This window comes from Argopecten irradians, chromosome 12 (genome assembly GCF_041381155.1).
Source record: "Argopecten irradians isolate NY chromosome 12, Ai_NY, whole genome shotgun sequence".
NCBI classification, from domain to species: domain Eukaryota; kingdom Metazoa; phylum Mollusca; class Bivalvia; order Pectinida; family Pectinidae; genus Argopecten; species Argopecten irradians.
In genome coordinates, this window is record NC_091145.1 from 5889198 (window position 1) to 5912899 (window position 23702).

General features: G+C 34.2%; 1 protein-coding gene across 12 annotated transcripts in view; it reads left to right on the forward strand.

The window, feature by feature from the left end:
- The window catches only part of LOC138336802 (filamin-A-like), a 134968-nt gene that overhangs the window by 57543 nt on the left and 53723 nt on the right, over positions 1-23702 (forward strand). For 5 of the 12 annotated variants that reach the window (XM_069286373.1, XM_069286372.1, XM_069286370.1 and 2 more), the window contains exons 3-21: positions 4588-4839; positions 5846-5943; positions 7174-7440; positions 8097-8174; positions 9170-9332; positions 10919-10948; positions 12964-13170; positions 14085-14123; positions 14527-14541; positions 16094-16150; positions 17854-17991; positions 18214-18477; positions 18768-18961; positions 19370-19627; positions 20002-20122; positions 20538-20762; positions 21157-21726; positions 21901-22470; positions 22805-23383. In XM_069286373.1, the coding sequence (XP_069142474.1) occupies positions 4588-4839; positions 5846-5943; positions 7174-7440; positions 8097-8174; positions 9170-9332; positions 10919-10948; positions 12964-13170; positions 14085-14123; positions 14527-14541; positions 16094-16150; positions 17854-17991; positions 18214-18477; positions 18768-18961; positions 19370-19627; positions 20002-20122; positions 20538-20762; positions 21157-21726; positions 21901-22470; positions 22805-23383 (4125 nt within the window). The remainder of the gene's footprint in view (positions 1-4587; positions 4840-5845; positions 5944-7173; positions 7441-8096; positions 8175-9169; positions 9333-10918; positions 10949-12963; positions 13171-14084; positions 14124-14526; positions 14542-16093; positions 16151-17853; positions 17992-18213; positions 18478-18767; positions 18962-19369; positions 19628-20001; positions 20123-20537; positions 20763-21156; positions 21727-21900; positions 22471-22804; positions 23384-23702) is intronic. The other 7 variants (XM_069286374.1, XM_069286375.1, XM_069286381.1 and 4 more) reach the window with 7 other exon arrangements.

The following is a 23702-nucleotide window of genomic DNA, read 5'->3' on the forward strand; positions in this document are numbered from 1 at the left end:
TCCTTTTTGTATCTGTCCATTTCATATATGCTAACAGTAAATATACAGGAATCGTCTGCAATAGAGCTGGTGATGGGGTAATGGATATATACCCAATACAATGTCTGCATTTAATCTGGCCGTTATTTACTCATTGCCTGTCTGATGTGATATTTATCCTGCCCGTCTGCTCCCAGAAACAACAATTGTATGGCGGGAACGGTGATGAAAGCTTCTCGGCCTTTCTCTTGATGGAATGCAGGTGTGAAATGGTACTGGTCCGTGTCTGTGGAAGCCATTTTTTCCTGTGTACAAACTGACAGTTTCACATTTGTTCATGTTTCGTTAGGAACAAGTATATATATATATATCCCAGGCTAGATTGGACAAGGTTTATTTCAAGTTGAAGTGGTTGTAAAATAAATGGGAAAGTGGAATTGGAAAAAGGACACGCCCAAACAAAAAAAGATGAAATTATAAACATTTGCAATATTTACAAAAGTGTGTATGTAACCTGAAGTTCAATGTCAAGGTCAGAGAAGTAAGAGAAGACTCGTTCTTAGCACAGCATTGTAAATTTGGAGAAATATAATCAGTTTTCTTGTGAATTCAATTTAAGCCAAAATAGCAACATTTCATTGATACATGTTGACTTTTATCCAAAATCTTGGACCCTTGAAGAGGAATTGAGTCGACTTGGTTAGAGATTTAATCAAGCACGGATCAAAATTTGTATGAAAGGTATTCCATAATGTCTGCCAGAAGATAGCTGAATTCACAATTCTTAAAGTATTGCGAACTGATTATGTTTATCAAATTTTTGGATTCAATTTCTCTGGCATTTATCCATGTTCATTCAATATCTTTCTACAGTAAGTTGGTCTTCATTATCGGATGTTGTCGTTGATAAATCTACGGAGTTGAGATATTCCAATAAATGGATCATTTACTTAAGTCTGAACATTACAAATTTAGAATCTGTTTCCACTCGCATCTAAAATAGGAAAATTAAACAATAATTAGTATAAATGCAATAATAATTAGTTCCTCTCAGATAACTTTACTTTATAATCTTTATTTTCATAGAACAAATGGGAAAATAACAAATTTCAACTGGACAGAGTTCAAAACTTGACGTGACTTGATAATAAAATTTTTAAACATTTAAAAAATGTTGTGTGAACATTTATGTATACTTTTACGTTGGAACATCTGCATACCTGTCTAAACATTTCTGTTTCGAAATGTCTGATTTATTTGAAAGATAACAAACATTTCCTCATGTCACTTTGCCCTGGTGAGAGCTATTTCAGCCATGCTTCCGTTTACTTCAGAATTTGATGTAATCTTTTTAACCCAAACCCTCACTTTCTTCAATCAAGCCATCCATTTTTTTGCCTTGGGAGTCAAACATAATTGTAAGTTTTCTCTGATTTGCAAAAGGAAGTAAAAGTACTTGGTACTATTGGTGAATTTTTACTCAGAAAGCCGGTAAGATTCTTGATGAAGTGATAATAGAAAAAATAGAAAATGCATAAATTTAGGCAAAAGTGCAAAATTAGAAAGGATAGATCAAACTCACCAAATCATAACAGTTAAATAGAAAAGAACTTTGATGTAGAATTAGGTGTATAATTGGCATATACTTGATGAACAAAGACTTTTCTATGACTAACAGAGTCTGTTGAGTGATTTACCTGCGTGGTATACAATAAATAATGGACAACACAGACTCAGGGGAATTGATTTACTTCTGATCCTGTAACGAAATATAAACAACAGACGAATGGTACAATTGGCAGAAATACGGACTCGTGTTTTCTGAGCTCTGTATACACTAGCAATGAAGCTTATCACGAAATTGCTGTAAAAAATTCTGCACTTTGTGCCAAATACTCGATTGGGGCAGACGATATAGGTTTGTTTCAGTGGTAAAAGGAAGACGGTTTTATCATTTTGGCTTCATGTAAAGAAACATTTCTTAGTGCTACACGTATTATTACTTATATGTTTTAAAGGATTTTAATGATTTCTTTCTGAATATTTAGTTGAATGATTCCTGTATTTGAAGGCTATTAGGGAAATTACTATATCAGCATTCAATATATGTCGCTTCAAAAGGAAACTTGTTATATAAGCAAAATTAACTTCCTTATTTGGCCATATTGCATTACTTGAAAGGAGTATCGTATTTGTTGTGATGACATCATTAGATAATTCAGGAATGTTGCCGAATTTTTATTTCTCGACTCAATCATTGTAATCTATTCCACCCCCGTGATTTACTGTCGGAACTCTTCAACACCTGTTTGTCTGAACTGATGTTTTCGTAAACACAGGTATAGTGGGCGGTGCATTCCACTCGTATGGTGTTAACTTAGTATACCACATTAATATTGTGATTCATCAATTATAAAGTTTACAAACAAGATTATTTTGATAAAGTAATGCGGTGTTCTGTATAAAAATATTTTTATAAGAACTTTGGGTATGGTTCCCTTGTCCTGAACAACTTTCAATTTCCTTTAAAATTTCTACAAGGAATTCACATCTTGAAATTTCTTTATTCAGATTTTAAAATTATTTTCATTCCAAACAGGTATTGATAAAAATCTTAATCTTTCAAATACATTACAACGAGAATTATCAGGACTATAAAAACGGAAATGTATGAGTTAAATGCTGGTTAAGAGAGTGACTTGTTCGTAATAATTCAAGCGTTGAAACGACAAATGGTTACATGTAATGTGCAGTAGTAACAGGAGTATATTTATATAGTTTTAAAGTACGTCTGTTCAACAAAAACACGAATTGAATAACAAAAACACCTTTTGTCTTCTCATGATTCATCCAACGGTAGGAGTGTGTAAAAACTCATTAATATACCGAAGAATTTACCTGTTATTTTTACCTATTAATTTACCTGTGAATTGATAAGGTAGATGAAAGTGAATGACTGAGGTTTGTTAATTACATAATGAATGTAACATGTGGGAGAGATAACGACCTTGAGAGTACAGGAAGTTGAAGGTTGAGGTGTCGTTTGCTTGTAAATAAGGGTTGCAGTTTAGACTGGATTCCCAGCATTCCATGTGAAAACTGATATGTTATGGTACATGATACTGTAAGCTTTCAACAGACAGGGATTGGATTACCTACACAAGTGTTTATACTGTTTTGTCTTTTATACTATAGTACACATATAATGTACATTATTATATACTCGGAATGTCCATCTTGACCCATAATGTCCAGTCACAGGTGTTCACAGGTGTAATGACACATAAAAACATTGTTTATTTTTATCTTGTGTATGTTTGAGAGGCCAGACCTCTGTTAGCACTACAATCATGATACGATAAATACCAGCACTTTGTTATCCTCTCCCATTTCTCCTTTCTCCCCCGAGAGAGACCACCCATCATTCATGAATCAAGAGTTGTTTCCCCTTCTCTTCTACACAGAATCCTGTTAAAAGGGGCCATCTATTATTAGAACCTGTCATATGAGATAATCCCTTCTAATACTACAGCAGAACCTGTTAAGAGAGACCATGTTTGCTGTATCCTCCCAAAGTACACTCTCTGATACTAGAATCTGTCTAAAAAGACCTCATGTCATGATCAGTAGAACCTGTTCGCAAAGACCATCTCTTCTTAGAACTTGTCGCAAAGACCATCTCTTCTGATACTAGAACTTGTCTAAAGAGACTGCCTGTCAGTAGAACTACCCTGAGACTTCAGATAAGACATTATATTGGCTTGCCTCTGCAGGGAGTGAACTGTAGCTGTGTATTATTGTTCAACATTTGTAATGCTCTGAACCCATAGTATCACATTAAAGCAGGGCCCAATCATCACTTTAAGTAGTGATATTAGTGCTGACACAGCTGAGTAGATATTACTCTACACAGACGTGTGTATACACATACAGGTTTACCTGTTAACCAATACACTCCTGTCTACACACCTGTCTACACACCTGTACGGCTCCTTAATTTCTCGTTAACTTATTATGCACCTATTGGTCCTTGCATATCTAAGCTACCTGCACTTTTTTCTCTCAAATTACATCATATGGTACAACATATACCTGTTAAATATCCGTCAGTGAAAGGCAGAATTTTTTATTTACTCTGATAAAATATTTTCCACTTGTAAGCAAGGTATTAGGAACCATTTGACTCATAGCTCGGATATGTTGAGAAATCAACACGTACTATCTAAAAGTTAAATTGGAACTGTCAGTTTTCAGGGGGTAGGTGGGTGGGCTTCATATCTAAACGTCCATATATGGTGATAATTTCTTTTAAAGCTTGCAGTCTTTGAAGTATGAAATTATTACACATTAACAACATAGACTAGTAAAATCAAGCAACAGGTTCTAATTAAATTTCTGAGTTAATTGTTGCAGTGATCAGAAAATATTATAGGTGTCTCTGATCAACTTTTTCATGCAATAGTTCACCCCCTTTGATTTTATAATGAACTCTTCCAGCTGCAGAAGAAAAAGAGTTTAAACATATGTGTTTAGGGGTTAATATGTAGTCATTTGAATAGTAATAATTTTGAGTTTATATATAAATTTCCGTTGATTTTTATGTTACAGACAGTACAGATATCGTAGACAGCAAGCTGAAACTGATCCTCGGTTTAATATGGACCCTCATTCTCCACTACTCCATCTCCATGCCGATGTGGGAAGGCGAAGAACCTGGACCTTCCGAGGGTGGACCAACACCCAAACAGAGGCTGCTCAACTGGGTACAGGGCAAAGTACCCGATCTACCAATTCGCAACTTTACCACCGACTGGAACGACGGAAAGGCCATCGGTGCTTTGGTGGACGCTGTCGGACCTGGTACGTTTTTTGTTTTTTTGTATCAAAATGTATTTTGCTTCAAAAATGTAGGTCAATTATTGGTATCACCTTTTAGTCCATCAAAGTTTAACTTCATAACAGTTTCCTTAATAAAATTTTATTTTCAAGTGGGGAGGCGAAAGGTCATGGCCGCTGTAGAAAATTTGTTTCTATGGGAAAACTTAGCTTGCGTTAGACACACCTGCTTTTACAGAATTCTTCTTTATACATATTGTGACATTTTTGTCCTAATCTGCCTAAATAAGTTTAAGAACTAAAACTTAATAAAATTATCTGAATTTTACTTTAATAACTTTATATGATAAAAAAAGGCTCTGAGTACCATATATGGTACAGATGATAATGTTTCAAGTGCATCAGGGAAATGAGAAAGCAATTTAAGAGTGAAAATTCAGATAACAAGTATAGGTCCTGTTTGAGATAATTAAAATATCCGGAGATGTTTTCTTATTGCAAATATTGTATCCTGTTATTCAGAGAGTAGGAAGTATGCATATTGATAGATTATATGCAACGCCCAGAAAACTTATAAACATGTTACAGGTATATAGTTGTTGTCTGTATCTACCAAATCTTTTGGCTCGAGCAGTAATTATTCTTGCCTACCAGCAGGACCTAGCTGTTACATCACAGCAGAACTTCAATAAACATCCACCATGCCAACAAATTTCTTGTCTATCAATTTTAACTTTTTCTTTTATGTGTTTGGTTTTTGTTTGTGTTTTTACAAGATAATAAAGTCTTGGTTTATGAGATTTTTACAATGTGCAATGGTTTATAGTGTTGATAAGCTGCAAAGTTGTTAACAAATTAATCACGACGGAATTATCTCCCTTCTGCTACAAAAATGATTTAGTTGCAGTTACCTCCCTTAGACCAAGATTTGGAGGGAAAGTTCTGATGTGAAAAAAAGAAATTAAATAGAAAGATATTAAAGCAAATTATGGATTTGAGAAAAGTTTGATGTTGAGTTTTATATTGATAGGTCTCTGCCCTGACTGGGACAAATGGGAGCCCAAGAAAAAGAAGGAAAACACCAAAGAAGCCATGGATGCTGCTGAGAAATGGCTGGGTGTCCCACAGGTAAAGTAATATGTGTCTTTTAATATAAAGTAATGAAAAATATATCATTTTTCATTATTTGTCAATAAATATAAAGACATTAATTGATTTTAGATTAAGCTATTTATTGTCCAAAAAAAAATTAAGAAATCTAAGGTTCTTGTATAAAACGTATTACTATGAAGAGTATTCAACTAAAGAAATGAGGTTTACTCAACAAAATTAATGAAATACTGTACTAAATAATAATCTCAAATAATATCAAACTTTATTCTTAAAGTCTGCTTTTGGAAATAAAAGGAAAAAACGATTCAGTTTCTTTAAACTTGAATAAGAAAAAATCTTTATCAGATTTTGAGCCATCAGGAAATATACATACTGTGTGTTTGTGAGTGTGGGTTTCACTTAATTCCCAAGTTCAATGTTTTTGTTACTGATCAAGGTCCGATAAGAGTTTTTTCGCTGACTTACAAAAAAAGGAGGATGACGAGTTAGTGTAGTAGGGTGAAATTGATCTCTATTTAAATACACTACCTAGTGTCCAATGAAAGGATCCTCAACTACCACCCGTATCGTTAGCTTAATAACAATTTTTGATATATTGATTTTCATTTAATTCAATTAACTTAAAAACTATTGATATTCAATGACCAGGATTTCTTCATTTTCATTTCAAATTTTATTTATTGAAAGATTTAGGATATGCCAAAAAAATCCAACAACTCAATATTTGGGAAAACTTTGACACATTTTTTCGTTGTAAGAGCACCAGGCTTTCTTTAAATTGGTACAGCCAATTAAGCACTGACAATGTGAACATATATTTGTACAGATTTTGGTTTTTGTCGGACTAAAGATCAGTCTACCTTCATTTTACAGTCACTTGTAAGACTTTTCCATGTCTTGTATCACTATTTTTTCACAGCTGTCAATAGGGTTCATAGTTTCACCGTTTATAGTGGATTTTTCCGTGCTTCGGATTTGGAAATGAATTTATCTTGGTTGAATTTCACATAATTGATCAATATTGATATAAGAATGGCTGGGGTTGAGGATGACAGTGACAGTGTGAGTATTAATTAAATTGTGTTAATTAATCGAACATTAATGTTCGTTTACTTTTACTGTGGTATTGGTTTACCACCTATCTGTCTCTGAATATTGTTATGGTCAAGTAGAATATTCTTAACTTGTTGAGGACTACTTTAAATTGTGTAGTAAAATTATAAATTTTTGTGTATTTTTTTGCAGCTGCTTGAGCCGAAGGATATGATCAACCCCAAGGTTGACGAGCTCTCCATGATGACATATCTGTCACAGTTCCCCAAAGCTCAGCTCAAACCTGGTGCCCCTCTCAGGCCCCGACTCAATCCAAACAGGGTTCGCGCCTACGGTCCTGGACTTGAGCCCACTGGTAACCAGGTTGGAGCACCCGCTCGTTTCACCGTAGAAACATTCAGTGCTGGAAAAGGAACTCTCGAGGTCGTCCTGCTCAACCCCAAGGGTCAGAAAGAAACAGTATGTATAATTGTTTACTATCATTACTTATGACACATAAAGCAAAGTTATTAAATGAATTTTGTTTATATACCGTATTCGACCCAACAAGCGCCCAGGGCCTATACAAATTGAAGGAATGAAAGGGTGCTAATAGAACAAAATTGTATTGCAAATCTATACAGTTTTGTGTAGTTTTGGTCTTTATTTATGCCTGGGCAATTGAAATGGAGGCCTCAAAAAGTGGGAGGGGTGCTTATAGGGACATGAGCGCTTATTTGTTCGAATACTGTATAAGGAAAGTTGTTAAAGGATTTGTTTGTTTGAAATATTGGAAAAAATGAAAATTATCATTTTTATTGTTTGATCGAGAAAATTTAAGATGAACAACTCCATATTAAAAATATGTTGTAAACTTTATAAACTGTTGACCTAGAAATGAGATCATCTTTCAAAGGAAAGGAAAATAATATTTTTTATGATAAAGAAGTAGTAAACTATTTATAAATTGAGGTAAAATGTAAGATTTTGTTGGATGAAATTTTCAACTTTTTCATTGATTTCTTGATCCACGAATGAATGAGGAAGTTTGAGGAACCTAAAAATAGCCTATTTCTTGAGTTAACCATATTGAGGTTATTTCACAAAAGTAAATGGATATCTTTTTTCCCCGACAGTGCGAGTGTGTGTTCAACAACGACAGAAACCTGACATACTCCTGTGTATACACACCGAAGACGGAGGGAGAATACAGGGTAAGTGGCTGTAGTTCAAACTTAAATTTCCTTCCTTTAAATTAAAATTCTAATATTAAATCACTGAAACTGGAGGGAGAATACAGGGCAAGTGGCTGCTGTTCAATCAAAAGTTTTCTTCATTTATAGAATTAATTTTTAAGTTTAAATTACTGAAACGCAAGGCAGCTGATAACTATTCATCATTTTTGCCTCAATTGTTTTTCCATTATTTGTTTCTCTGAATAAAATATTTTATTGTTTGCATTTGGGGGAACCAAACTGTATTTGATTAATATAAGCCTTGGTATGTCCGTGTAATTAAAGCATCTTCCCTCCTTAAGTTTCATCAACGTTCCCTTAACTTTAAGAAATTCCTTAAAGTAATGTTCTCCATCGGAAAGCATTACAGGAGTTCAGGTAAAAATCTGAAAGAACTTCTGTAAAGTTTTGTAATGTAAAGTTTCCTTATAGTCGAGGAATATTGATAATACTCGACCCTAGACATTTATCATGTCAATTATTGTAAATTAAGACAAGACAGTTTCTAAAGATTTACTGATTTAAACATATCCGAGACTTGTTTGTATTTTGTGTCCAGTTATAAGGCTAGCTCTCCAGAAACATTTTACTGTTGTATAGTTTACTGCTCAGTTTTATCGAGTTTAGGCTATAAAGATTGAGGTTTAGGGTTGTCCACGAGTATAATGACAATGTCAACATAAAATGTGATATAAACATTCGAAATTGACACCTTGATCATCAGCTGGGGTCAAAATAAAGTTGGGGCTAGAATTTTAAACAAAGCTGATTGGTGGAATGCATATAGTATTGTCATTGTATATCATTTGAATTAAGTTAGGATATGCAGAATTCAGATCAGGTACAGAACATTATTTCTCTCAAAGATAATAATCTGACAAAATCTGAAATAGAAAATTGTGGAGTGAGAAATTTACAGTCAAAATCACACTTTAGTAGTCAGACATTTAACGTTCACAATTCTCTTTTCTCAGGTCATCATCAAGTTCGGAGACAAAGAAATCCCGAAGAGCCCATTCTGCGTGAAGGTAGAGGGCGCTGCAGGCGATGCCTCCAAGGTAACCGCCACTGGACCAGGTATCCAGAAAACTGGAGTCGTTGCTGGAAAGAGGACATATTTCGAAGTTTTCACCAAGAGTAAGTGTCAATTTCTGTGCAGCGTAGAACTGAATGTGTTATGATGAGTTGCTATTTATAGAATGCTACTTTCAGATTTGTCGGTATCTAGCCTAGTGGACAAGACATTGTCTTATTTCACATGGATAAAACAAATTAGATTAATATCAATTTTAATTTTGTATAGACAAAACTCCTAACATTACACATTGTGGCTTTTCTTAGTCTAGGCTCGCCTCTGATGTTAGCTAGTTTTATATTTATGATTAAACAATGATGCAATAATATTGATCTGTTTATAGATGAATTATTGATGATGCAATGATATTGATCTATTTATAGATCCAATTTTGATGATGCAATACTGTTCTATTAATAGATAGAGGACTATTTATAGTAGACATAGTCTATTTGTAGACCATATTGATTCATGTTATGAAATTGACCTAGATATAGATTGATTATAATAATGATACTTAATTTAAAAATATTTGTTAGTTAGAAAGGAAGAAATTAAAGTCTAGATACTGAAATACTAATATAATATTGGAAGTCATGTTAGTTTTAATATTTAAAAGATGGCTTGCTATAGAGTTTTGTTGTTTGTTGTGAAGTGTGGTTATAGTGTTATAAAAGCCATGATATTATTAATATTAAAAATAAAAGAATGACGTTTCATCTCTGTTATACTGACAAACCTAACTTTGAAACTCTCTTAAAAAATTTTCAAACTTGCAATCAACTCCAATGTCCTTGTCCCTGCTATAGACAGAAATTTAATCTAATCAGGAAAAATAAAAAAATCTACTTTCACAAAAATTTAAGAATTAGAAACATTTTTGCATTCCTTTTTTCGTTCTGTGATTCACCTGAACAGCATCCTCAACCAATCTTCTTCTCGATTCTAGCTTGTCCTGCTATCAGCTTTATCGACACAATGTTTATGTGACATAACTTGATTTATTTGAAGTCAAAATTTGACTTTAGTTGACATTTTCTGTAAAAAAATAGGTTATAATTTAGCTTTAAATGCCCTCATCCTTCTTGAATCCTCGAAGGCATAAAGAAGAAAGGGAAATTTTGGAAGATTACCCTCAATTGGAAAGGATGATGTTGAAAAATAAGAATCGTTTAGCTCTCAAAGAAGTTTATGTCACATTCATGTTGCAAAATTACCCCTTTCAGTTCAAAGTTTTTCAGGTCTTTGATTCTGGAATTCAACCAAAAGTTAGAAACGTACATTCTAAGTACGTCTAATTTTCAAATAAAAACTTCCTCATTCAAGAAATTAGCAAAATTTAAAAGAAAAAACTCGATGAAAGCAAACAAATAAATTAACCTATTTTGATGATGATTGTGTAAAAGATTTTTAAAAATCATATTGAAACAAACAAAATTTTAACCACATACCAGAATCTCCTCCTAATCTTATCCCAATCAAAACTTCTGTTACATATTTGTTTAGTCTTTTTGACCAATCAAAACCTTTGCTATATACTTTTGTATTTCCTGTTTAGTTTTGTCAAACTGATGGTGATTGGCTTATTCTAGTAGTATGATTTAGCTCTCAGCACACCTTTGCTTTTTTCCTCACTTTCAATGAACAGATGCAGGGGGCTCCAAATTAGTAGGAAAAGGTGAGTACACATGCACTGGGATCATGGTGGTGCGTCTCAGCAGTTTGTCTATGTTGCCTAACCTTTTTTGTATATATTTTGGGATAAAGGGTTTTTTCTTTTTCATCATATATATAAATATGTATGATATTTATTGATATTTTATAAACTTTTATTCCAATTTTCATTATAATGCATTTTATTCAAAAATGCCATCACTGAGATTTCTTTTGTTTATCATTGAAATTTTGTTGTTGCTTAAATATTATTCCAAATTTGCTAATTAATCTGTTTATATGACAAAATAATTAATAATATTTTAAAACAACAATATTTAGAGTAACCAAATTTCTTTTTTACCAAATTTAATTTGTGTATCAATTGTAAATGATAAAACCAAAGTAATCTCATTGAGCTATTCCATTTGTGTCTAATATGCCACCAAAGTCAAAGTCTCTTTAAGAAATATGTAAATTTTGTATCTAACCAAAATATCACAAGCCTAGATTTAGAAAAGAAAAAAAATCCAAATCCAAAAACAAAACTTACATAATATTTTAACTGTACTTTTCAATGGTACCATATTTGGAAAAGTCAGGGCAATATCTCAATTTAAATAATTCAATAAATCTACCTAAAAAGAGACTTTGACAAAATTTGACATTTTGTTTTGCTTTCTCACCTTGATCATTGTTTCCATGGTAACATCATGTCACATGATCTGTTGTCCTGTATGACATCATACTGTCCAGTTAATGGCCTGTTACTTGTTCACACCATTTGTAATGTTCTATCTCCTCACATTCAGTTGATAAATTCAAGTTTTCATCACATCCTAATGGTAGTGTAATTTCAAAGTTATCTCCCCTTTCAATAGTTCCCCTTTAACCCAAGATGCCACCTTAAATTTCCTTATTTATAAAACAAATTTTTAAAAGTCCATATTTCTGCTGTGTTTAAACATATATCCTAATGCATCTTTCGCCGTTTCCACAGCTCAATATTGTAAATTTCCAAATATTATATATTTTCCAACAAAATGTTTTTATGCTGCCTACAATTAACACTATATAATTTTGAAATACCAAAAATATAGATCCCATATATCTTATTGTCATGCCACATAAATATTTACTTTTTTTTTTTTTTTTTTTTTAAGTTTAATCAATATATTTCATCAAGATGAATTAATCAGAAAGAAAATGTAGCTTGCTTAAATTCATTGCTCATTTTTCATAATCTTTTCATATTTCATATGTCATAGTTATTCTATGCCTATTCATTTTTCACACATTTTAGTTATAGATATCTTAATTTGCTCACATATTATTATTTTTTTTTTGCTAATTAATGTTTTTTTCTTGCAGATAAAGATAAAAATATAAGTTATATGATGATTGTGTTCATAGCAGATACACAATGTCTTGTTAGAATTTGTATAAGAATAAACAAATAATTTGGAGCTCAGTGAAGTTATGCATGCTCTTTAAGAAAACTGGAATCAGAAAAAAAGCTAAACAATCAAGCAGGAATTTTCCATAAAGCTGCTGCCATGTTGTATGGGCAGCATTGAAAATGAATTAAGTGGATTTTTGTGGTGTTTGGAAACTAATATCTTGTGTACAAAACTAATATCTGTTTTTATTGTAGATGTTGATATTTCCAATTTATGTCAAAAAAACCTACATAAGTCTTAAGCTAAATGAATCATGCTATATCATAAAGAGAAAAGAATAGAATTTTACAAACCTACCAAAGTGGCTTTCTGATGTTTGAATATTGAATTTATTGAATTTCTTTTCTGAAGTTTGAATATAAATTTATTGAATATCTTTGAAATTCGGATGACATTTATTTTCTATTACTGAATCCATTGCATTGGAAGATTTATCTTGTGTCAAACAAATTAAGATCAAGTAATTGATGGAAAGTTTTAAGAAGCAACACTTTTACCAAATGTAGGTCTGCTATTTGACCCCTGATGACCTAGTTTTCTATGACCTAGATTTTGATGACCTAGTTTTGCTGTGTTTCAGATGCCGGAAAGGGTAACGTAGATGTGGTCATCTTGGACAGCCATGGCCGCAAGGACACCGTCCGAGCCAGTATCCAACCTGTCGCTGGAAAAGAGGCTACCTATCTTGTAGAATATGTGCCACTTGAGCCCGGTCAGCATTCAGTCAACATCTACTTCGCCGGACACCAAATCCCACACAGCCCCTATGGTGTTGGTGTGGCTCCAGGTACGACTAAGGGAGAGAACTTCCTCAACAAAGGGAGACAATTGATAACTGGGAGTCACATAAAAAAGAAAAAGGCAAAACATTCTAGCAAACAAAACATACAAGTTTTTAAATTGTAATTACATATGAAATAATTCTGGTATCAATTTTTATGTGGCACTTAGGTATTTAATTGTCTTTCAAAAAGGTTGCTGAATTGTTTCATATCTTTTGTTAAATGCAGTTGAACCTTAAAATGCTGAACGTATAGACCCCATTTAATTTGTCTCTACATAATTTATTTTGCTTAAAGTCATCAACAGATTCAGCTGACATGTGTCAATAAGGTTCAACTGTATTTTTCCTTTTTCTTCTTCAGGCCTTTTTTACTGCTATCATATGCCAAAACTTTCAGCTATTTTCATGTTAATTGCAATATTTAAACATAATTACTTGTCCATAAAGATATTACTTTACTGCATGAGGGAGGGGAGATAATTCAAATGTTTTCCTTTTTTTCTAGAAATGATAAAATAGTAAAAAGTACCAGATATTAAAATATAAAAAATAATGACATGCTGTTCTTATGAAAAATATTTTATTATTATCTTTGCTTAATTAAAAAGAAAAGTGAACTTTGATTTCACAGACAAGTTGGTTTAAAAAATTGATGTAAAAATTGTTGTATTCGACAAATATCTTTAAAAAAACCAATCAGCTAAACTTACCCAATCACCTGAATTATCTTGCAAATGTATTGAAACAATGTAATTACTGCGGTAATTAAAAATTACAGAATCACTTAATTTCATACTTCTCATGCTTACTTTCTTTGAAATGTTCGGTGTGTCTGATATTTATGATCAAAGTGTCAGTATTGCATGATTGTGGTGTGTAAGATTATGATATCATCTGTGACATGAATCCGTTCACAGCTGGGACCAAAGTCGCGCCCGGTGCGGCACCACCTCCCGGTAAATATGTGTTCCCCTGTTTTGTTGATGTTTATTTGAAGTTTTCAGTTACATTAGTTTGTAGTTAGATGATCAGGATTGTTTATCTTACTCATAATGGTTACAATGTTATTAATTTCTAATTAACACCTTTATGATAATTATACATTATTTTCTTGGAAAAAGGAAGAAATAAAAAAAGGGTATTTAAATGAAAAAAAAAAGTTATTTAAATAATAAATAGGTAATTTTGTATGTATTTATTATAATTTATTTTGCTGTTTCAATTATTAATTTCTATGGATCAAAAATTGAATATATTTTGTTTTCTTAGTATAATTTTTCAAGTCAAATTATTATTTGATAAAAAATTGAAAAAGTCGAGGATTTTCTTTCAATCTTTATTTAAACCATTAATCCACAGTTGGCAAAGCTCCTGGTAAATATATTACCTGTTCGTTTTACACCTGGAATTAACTGATCATCAAACATCCTCTAACGAGAGTATAATGACAAGACGATATCAAGTGCTATTGTTGTGACGCCATAATCAGTTGCCTTAGTTTGATTATGACGTCACAATATGAAATCGTTATGACGTCATGTTTACGATGTCGGGTGATCAGCTAATGACATGTTAAATAATGTACATTTTGACTAACTGTTCTGTTGGAAAAAAAATATCGCTTAAAAAAAAATTGTCAATATTCATAATTTTATAAATACTTGGAAAGTACCTATACAATACAGTTAATGGATTCTTGGCATGTGTAGTAAATAAGAATGTAGAAATAAAAAAAAATTGATATAAGAAAGCCTTAAAACAATTTCCAAAATTTGGAAACAGGGAAGGGAGGGAATCCAGCTTTTGAGCAAATTAACATTTCATCCTTATAAGTCACCAGTCTCAGGAATATTTATAAAATCATTTCTAGTCACATGTGATCCTAGACTATAGGGGGAGATAATTTAAGAATAGAGACTATTGGGTCTGGTGGCCAGTCTACAGTATTAGTGAAGTGGAAATAAGGTTCTTTCAAGTTAAAGTTTGTTTGTTTTAGGTGTAATTGGGTATGAATATCATAGAACTGATGTGACAAGTAGATATAGGGTAAAATAACTTTGGTCATACTTTTGAGTTGATCTAGAAAATGAAATTTAAATTGAACTTAGTGTAGAAACATAATTTCCTATGACTAGTATAAACCCTGACCAAGAAATTGATTGATCACTGATTGTAGAGAATCATGGTGTAGAAATTTTATGATCTCAAGACAAGAGACCCCAAGTTTTGATCGTGTTAAATTCCATTTCAGACAGATTTTATCCTCATTGACTTGTTTCACATGTGGAGATCTAGGAGTTGTCACCCTTTGATCACACACCAGTGTACCAGTTGTTTGTGTATCCCCCAGGATACTATCTCTCATTAACATCTCAATGTTGTTTTGTTTTAGAACAGTTGTTCTATTTTCTTTTGTTCAGACAAAACCTACATTTTATCTAACCATTGTCTTATCAGTTCTGTTCATTTATGTTTTTATTTTCGTTAACTAAACACTTACATTTCGTTATGGGAATCAAAAATTATATCATTCTTATTTCTTTTTTATTTCATTTGATGATATAAATAATATTTGGTAATTAAACTTTGGCTGATAATAAAAAATAGCAATAATTAATGTTAAAGGAATATACACATTTCGTTTTGTCTTTTAGGTATTTCTATTATTTTAATGATTTTCCAACATTGATTTTCTGCCTGCAATATGCTTTCACAAAATTAATCTATTTAAGAATGATAATTATAATCATTGATTACACATCTAAAGGAAAGAAATGAATTGAAATATATTATAGTGAATCTAATTTTGAAACATGCTAATTGTAATCGTCAATTATTCAAAAGAAGGGGAGGAACTTGAATTGTGAGAATTTTAGGAAACTCTCTGTATGAACGGTACTTTAGTAAACAAATGTTGATTTGGCAGTTGGAAAAGGACCTGCTGGTAAACAGCCTCCGGGTAAACAACAACCCCCGGCTCCTGGTAACTATAAGAGTTGCTGGTGTGATCAGCTCTGCTTAGACAATTAACAAAAAGATGGCGGTGGCGCGAATGTTTTTTAGCCGTCTCATGTTGTTTTTTATCACTGAAGGCATATATTTGTGATTTCATGTCGTAACCTTCAAAAACAATCTTCTATATGCATTGTTTTTCCGTTTTTTCAAAATTTATTTCTGTTTTCGAATAAATTTCTTTATGATCTGTCAGAAATATATCACCTTAATTTTGTTCTGAACACTTTTGATATTGGTAACTGACATGTTTTGATCATTTGATACTTATTGTCCAATAAACGATGTCCTGAAAACCAGGAGAAAATACTAAATATTCCATCAGAAATCTATATATATATATATGCCTCTCAGGCCCTGTTAGTTTTATACAATATTTAAGATTATTTTTATTTAATTATGATTTTATTTTTCGTTGAACATTCTGTAATTTTAACCAAGTATCAAAACCATGATACTATTATCATTTCTATTGATTCATATTTTGCTGGTTTCAATTTAAAACAATTTTCTTTATTTTTATTGAAGAAAAAAAGATCAACTCTTTGATGACAATGTGAAATTGGAAAAAAATGTATATATATATATATAAAAAAATCACAGAATGTTACTGGCAATTTGACACATTTTATTTTGTTCACAACAATTATTTTTTATTTCATGTAATATTTAGCTGAGTGTGATTTAAGTATCTGTGTGAATTTTATGTTTTATTAATTTTTGTTTCATTTTCATTTTTGTTTGGAATTGATTTTAGAGTATGATAGAATACAAATATTAGGGATAGCAGTAAATTATAAGACCCTAAAAAAGTTCTGGTAAATGAATGCATGTTGTGAAATAGAAAAGATAAATGGGTGTACATTTTCTTTTTCTGCCTTTCTGTATTAAGAGTTATTCCCCCTTGTATAAAGGTTAAGGATTGTTATCTTGTTTATGTCCTTAATTTCTGAAGATGACGTTGACAGTTTGTAAGAACAGATTATTAAAACTCACATTATATTATTCCATCTTAACTCTGAGACATCGTGCCATGATGTTTAAGATGAGCAATATAGATTTAATCTATGGATTTATAAAATTCAGATTATCAGAGGAATTGGTCATTTTAAGGTTGCAATAAAAAATTTTATTGACTAGGAGGGAGGTTAATTCAAATGGAAAGGGTGAATCAGCATGATTCAGTTTGTGTAGGTCAATTAGCATGTGAAATATTATTGAAACTGACTATAAGCTCTGAAGCAAAGCATGACACATTACAGAAACAGGCTATAGGTGAAATTCTCACTGATCTGAATTAATAGTTGTAATTACTGTTAGTGATATGTGTTATGCTTATTAACTGTTGCTATGGTTTCCTTGTTTATATAACATATACAATTTGTGAAATACATTTGTATCACAGAGTTTTTTTCTTCTGATTTTGTATTTTTTTTATCATTATGTCTCCACTTTTTGCACCATTAATCCATGTTCAATTGTTTCACATCAAAATATCTTTGTGGTTTTATCCTGCTGTTCAATTTTCATGTGCTTATTATGTGATCATTAATTTTTTTTTTTTTGTATTTTAATGTTTTAAATTAAATTCTTTTTATTTATCTTCATTTTCAATATTCCAAGGAGCAAAATTTTTAACAGAATATTGACAAAATCATTTTCATCTATTTTCAGCATCCAATGCCAAGATGTGTTACGCCACCGGCCGTGGAGTCCAACCCACAGGTGTCAGGATCAAGGACAACGCTACTTTCAAAGTTCACACCAAGGGTGCCGGAACCGCTGAACTTAAAATACAGATAATTCAACCAGGTTTGTAACAACCAGTTATAAAAATCCTCCCAGAGAAAAACTGATGTTCTGTTTCTAGTTTCTAAATATGTTCTTGTAATAATTTTTCTGCATTTGGATACAGCAGACTTATCTGCCCTTGATGGTAGGTATTAATTAAACCAACAGAGGGCAGTGTGAAATGTTTCTAAATATTTATGGAAAAAGTTTGAAAGTCATTTAATTCTTTTCTTGATTAATCAGGAGGTGCTGAACTCAAGTGTACCTCCGTCAAGTCCAAGACAGAGGATGGCGTCTGGGAATGTTGCTACATCCCAACCATCAAGGGCCAGTACATCATCAACATCACCTACGGCGAACAGCACATCACCAAGAGTCCGTTCAAGGTCGAGGTCGGCCCAACCAAGGTGTCCAAGATCAGGGCCTACGGTCCCGGACTCGAAGGAGGCGTTGTCAACCAGCCCGCCACATTCACCGTGGAGACTAACGGCGAAACTGGAGCTCTCGGTAAAAAGATATTTTAGTTCATTTATAAAGTGTTACAGTACAATCTGTGATAATTCTATTTTATTCTATATCATTGTGATTTTATCTTGAAATCTGTCCTGGTATAGTGGCTTCTAATTATCTGTCCTGGTATAGTGGCTTCTAATTTACACTGGATTCTATTCATTGTCAACGAAGGTGACATTAATATTTTGGATAGTTCTGTATGAACAATTTTTCATTTCCAATAATATAAAGGTTTTAAAAACAACTAAGAGCACAAGTAAGAACCTTGTTTGTTGTATTTTAAGGTTTCTCCATCGAGGGTCCCTCCCAGTGTAAGATTGACTGTAAGGATCACAACGACGGCTCCGCAGACGTCACCTACTACCCGAAGGCCGAGGGAGAATATGCCGTACACGTACTCTGTAACAAGGAAGATATCCCACAGTCCCCCTTCATGGTACCCATCAAACCCGCCACCAAGGAGTTTGATGCCTCAAAGGTAAACTCAAACCAAGATCAATGAGGCATGGCAGAAATAACTACCATCACCAAAAGTCAATTAGAACCATTATTTGTGAAGTCTCTGAACCCTGAAACCTGGAAGAAGATTCGAAAAGGGGTCAAATTGATAAAATTTTAAAGAAAATAACACATTAAGCTAAGAAAATAACACATTAAGCAAAGAAAATAACACATTAAGCAAAGAAAATAACACATTAAGCAAAGAAAATAACACATTAAGCTAAACAGGTTTTCTATTTGGTATGATAGAATCAGTGGTTATGTTCCCCCTAAAAAAATCAAAAGGGTGTTATCAGAATTATTGAATCATGCCATTACTATATGATAGACAAATAAATATATTGTAAAGTATCAGGGAATGATTACAGAGGTCTGTTCTCTCTAGGTTATTGCCAAGGGCCCTGGCCTAGAGAAGACCGGAGTTAAAGTTAGCACCTGGGCTGAATTCACCGTGGATGCCAAGAAAGCTGGCAAGGCACCACTCAAGATTTCCTGTCTGGACGTAGATCTGAAGCCAGTGGAGGTCCAGATTAAGGACAACAAAGACGGAACTTACTCATGTAAATACATGACGAAGCGCGCTGTAAAACATGTCATCACAATCACCTGGGGCGGAGTCCAGATCCCTAACAGCCCATTCAGGGTACGTATACAATAGTATCCTCAGTCACACCTGAAATTTTATAATGAACTGGTCTAGTCTTTGATTTAGAAGAGTCTAAATGTGTCTTTAGGGGTGAGTGAGTTAATGGTACATCGGTTTGTTCTATATTTTCCTGGGTCATCAAGTGTTATGATTTAAGGAGGGATTTGCCTGATCATTTCAGTATGAGGCTAATCTAGTATGGGCCAGGTTTGACCAGAAAAGAAATGTTGAGTTCTTGTCAGCCTAACTTTTTTTTCAACAATTATTTATAAAACATTTTCATTGTGCGCTAATGGATATGTGTGGGAAAAGTGATGATTGATATTCTTTTATTCGTAATACGTAATGAAATTTGGATGAAAATTTTTTAGGTGATGGTTGGAGAACAGTCCAAACCAGGAAACGTGAAGGTGTACGGTCCTGGTGTAGAGAAAGGCGTGAAGACTGGAGTCAAGACACATTTCGTTGTCGACTGTAAAACAGCTGGCCCAGGTGAGATAACTTGTATGCGATTAAATTGCTTTTGTCGTGGATGGTAAAAATCATGAAAATGCAAAATAGTTTTGTCTTGAAACACTACTGAAAAAAAAGTAAATAATATTTGAAAAACTGTTCTGTCTAATGGACATTGTGGAAAAAATATGGTGCATTTGATTGACCTTATACAATATAAAAGCACTGCATGTCACATAAAAATTGGCAAAGCAGCATTAATGTGTACAATAATTGATAGGGAAGTCACACTCGTGGCAACATGGAATACAGATATACAATGCCTGTGGCATCTGTGCAAGTCATTTGAGGAGCTGCAGATTTTTTGGTAACTTTTAATCTTAAATATTGAGGAATTCAGACTAAATTAGAACTATTCTATTCAAAATTCTTAAAATGGTATATTACATTACAGGTGATGTCAGCATTGCTTTGACTGACGAACGCGGAAGAGACGTCCCCGTAAAGACCGTCGATAACAAGGACGGCACATTTAGGATCGAATACGAACCAAAAACCCCAGGAACATACGTTGTACAAGTGTACTTCGCAAACAGCGAGATCCCCAAAAGTCCCATTAAAGTCAACGTCGAGTCCAGCATTGACCTTAGCAAGGTCAAGGTTGTAGGCTTGGATACACGTGAGTAATTTTTGTTACAAATTACTAATAACGGTTCATGGTCATCACACCTGCACAATTTTCACATAACTTGCGGAAAAATTTCTTTTACAAGGTCGAAATATTAAAATTTTGTTACAAGCACTTAAAAATATGGTGGTCGGTACATTTTACGTTATCACAAGTTGATGTTTAATGTTAATTGTGATTGGTTGTTGGACAGATATTTCTAATTTTCCGGTATGGGTTTCTAACTCTATTATGTTTTCTTTGTTTACTTTCTGCACTTTTTTCATTTGAACAACACATTACAACTCTATGGTGAAAGAATTTAATTGACGATTTTATAAATATTTTTCTATCATTTTTTTCCCTTTTATATCTCTGCTTTACTTCACTGACTCTCTTACTTTAGCAATGAGAGTGAATGAACCACGACAGGTCGATATTATTACAAAGGATTGTGGGAAATCTCCTACACCTGCGACCCTGTCAGTTCTCTCCCCTACCAAGAAGAAGCGCGATATCCCCGTGAAGGAAACGCCACAAGGTTATACAGCTAACCTTACCATGCTGGAACCAGGACTTCACAAAGTTACCGTCACCTACGCAGCAAAGGAAGTTCCAAAATCACCGTTCTCGGTCAATGTCACCCCCGACCTTGCTGCCAAGGTCAAGGCCTACGGACCCGGACTCAAGGGAGGAAAAGCACACCAGCCCTGTACGTTTACCGTGGACACAAGGGAGGCAACTGCTCCAGGAGGTCTTGGTGTCACAATTGACGGACCCAAAGAGGCAAAGATTGATTGTGTTGACAATGGCGATGGCACATGTAACTTCACCTATGTACCAGAAGTAGAGGGCGAATATCGTGTCAACATTACGTACGCCGAACAACCGATTCCCAACTCTCCATTCAAGGCCAAAATCCTGCCTGGACCTAAGGTCGATGCCACCAAGGTCAAGGTCGTAGGGTTGGACAAACGTAAGTTTGTCAGTGTGGAGTGCTTGGATTCAATAAAGAATAAAAACTGCATGGATATTCTACATCTCTTCTTTTCTCGAATTCTGTCTATTTATTTCCCTTTTTTTCCCCTAAATCTTTTGTAATGAAGTAATTATCATATGATAAAATGTTTGTATGATTTCGTTTCCATAGCGATCAAGGTTGGAGAAGTTAGACCCGTTGACATTATTACAACCTCTGCCGGTAAGGCTGATCAGCCTGCCAAGATGTCTGTGATGTCCCCATCTGGCAAGAAGAAGGATGTCCCCGTCAAGGAGACGCCCCAGGGCTACACAGCCCAGTTTAGTGTACAGGAGCCTGGCCCACATAAAGTCAACGTCACTTATGATAACAAAGAGGTGCCCAAATCTCCTTTCACCGTCAACGCTGTGCCAGATCTGTCCAGCAAGGTGAAGGCTTACGGCCCTGGCCTGAAGGGTGGAAAGGCTCACCAGCCTTGCACCTTCACTGTCGATACAAGGGAGGCAACTGCTCCTGGTGGTCTTGGAGTCTCCGTAGAGGGCCCCAAGGAGGCTAAGATTGAATGTCTTGATAATGGTGACGGCACATGTAACTTCACCTACTTCCCAGAAGTGGAAGGTGAATACAGTGTCAACGTGACTTACGCTGAACAGTCCATCCCCAACTCGCCATTCAAGGTCAAGATCAATCCTGGACCAAAGATCGATGTTAGCAAAGTCAACGTCCTCGGACTGGACAAACGTAAGTGTCCATCTGATGACCGTTTTGAATGACCGCTACTGTGTAAAGAACATATAAAGATGAACAATTTTCCAATGCATGACCTTGTGTACATGAATGTCTAATGTCAACTTCAGGTTATGCTTTGAGGTCATTTGTGTAGGTCATAGGTTATACTCACAAAACTTTAAGGGTCAAAAGTCAACACACTTAACCACTTTTACATAAGAAATGAGAGAATATCTATTAACACATCTTTATACAGAAATATTGTTCATGCTCTGAATATCCGACATGTGTGTTTATTGAAGTTAAATATATGTGTTATGATTTCAATTTTTTCTGTACACTTTAGCAATGAAAGTCAAGGAACCCAGACAGGTTGATATCGTAACTACCGCCGCTGGTAAATCCGACACCCCAGCTAAACTGTCCGTAATCTCTCCATCCGGAGCCACCAAGGAAGTCCCGGTCAAGGAAACCCCACAAGGATACACAGCAGCAGTAACAATGCTGGAGCCCGGACCACACAAGGTCAAGGTTGATTATAACGGTAAAGAGGTACCAAAATCACCGTTCACAGTTGACGTTCAACCAGAGGTTGCCGATGGAGTCAATGCTTACGGACCAGGATTGGAGGGAGGCAAATCTAACCAACCCTGTACATTTACCGTTGATACAAGGCAGGCAACTACTCCCGGCGGTCTGGGCGTAACTGTTGAAGGACCCAAGGAGGCCAAGATCGATTGTGTCGATAACGGTGATGGAACATGTAACTTCACCTACATGCCCGTCGAGGAAGGAGAGTACAAAGTTAACATCTCCTATGCTGATCAGCCAATCAAAAACTCTCCTTTCACGGCCAAAATCCAGCCCGGACCAAAGATGGATCTGAGCGGCGTGAAAGCCTACGGGCCTGGTCTTAATCCTGACGGTAATCATCCTACCCATAATGCATTAGCATTGCATGGATTTGATTGGATGAATTTCCTTTACTCATTCTAATATACCTGCGTGCATTGTAACCAAGCCATGCCAAGCATCCATATATTGTGACCTCTAACACCCCTAAAATGGTAAAATGGTACGGTCCAGCTGACTGGTCCACCTTGAGGGTGGGAAAGCTTGCTATAGCTGGCTTTACAATCTTGGATATTTTCTGCTTGTCTTTCCAGCATTTAAAGCGGGCTCAGACTTTTATTCAGATTTTCAGACATGCTTTGAATGCATGGGAAAAGAAATGGGAATGGTAG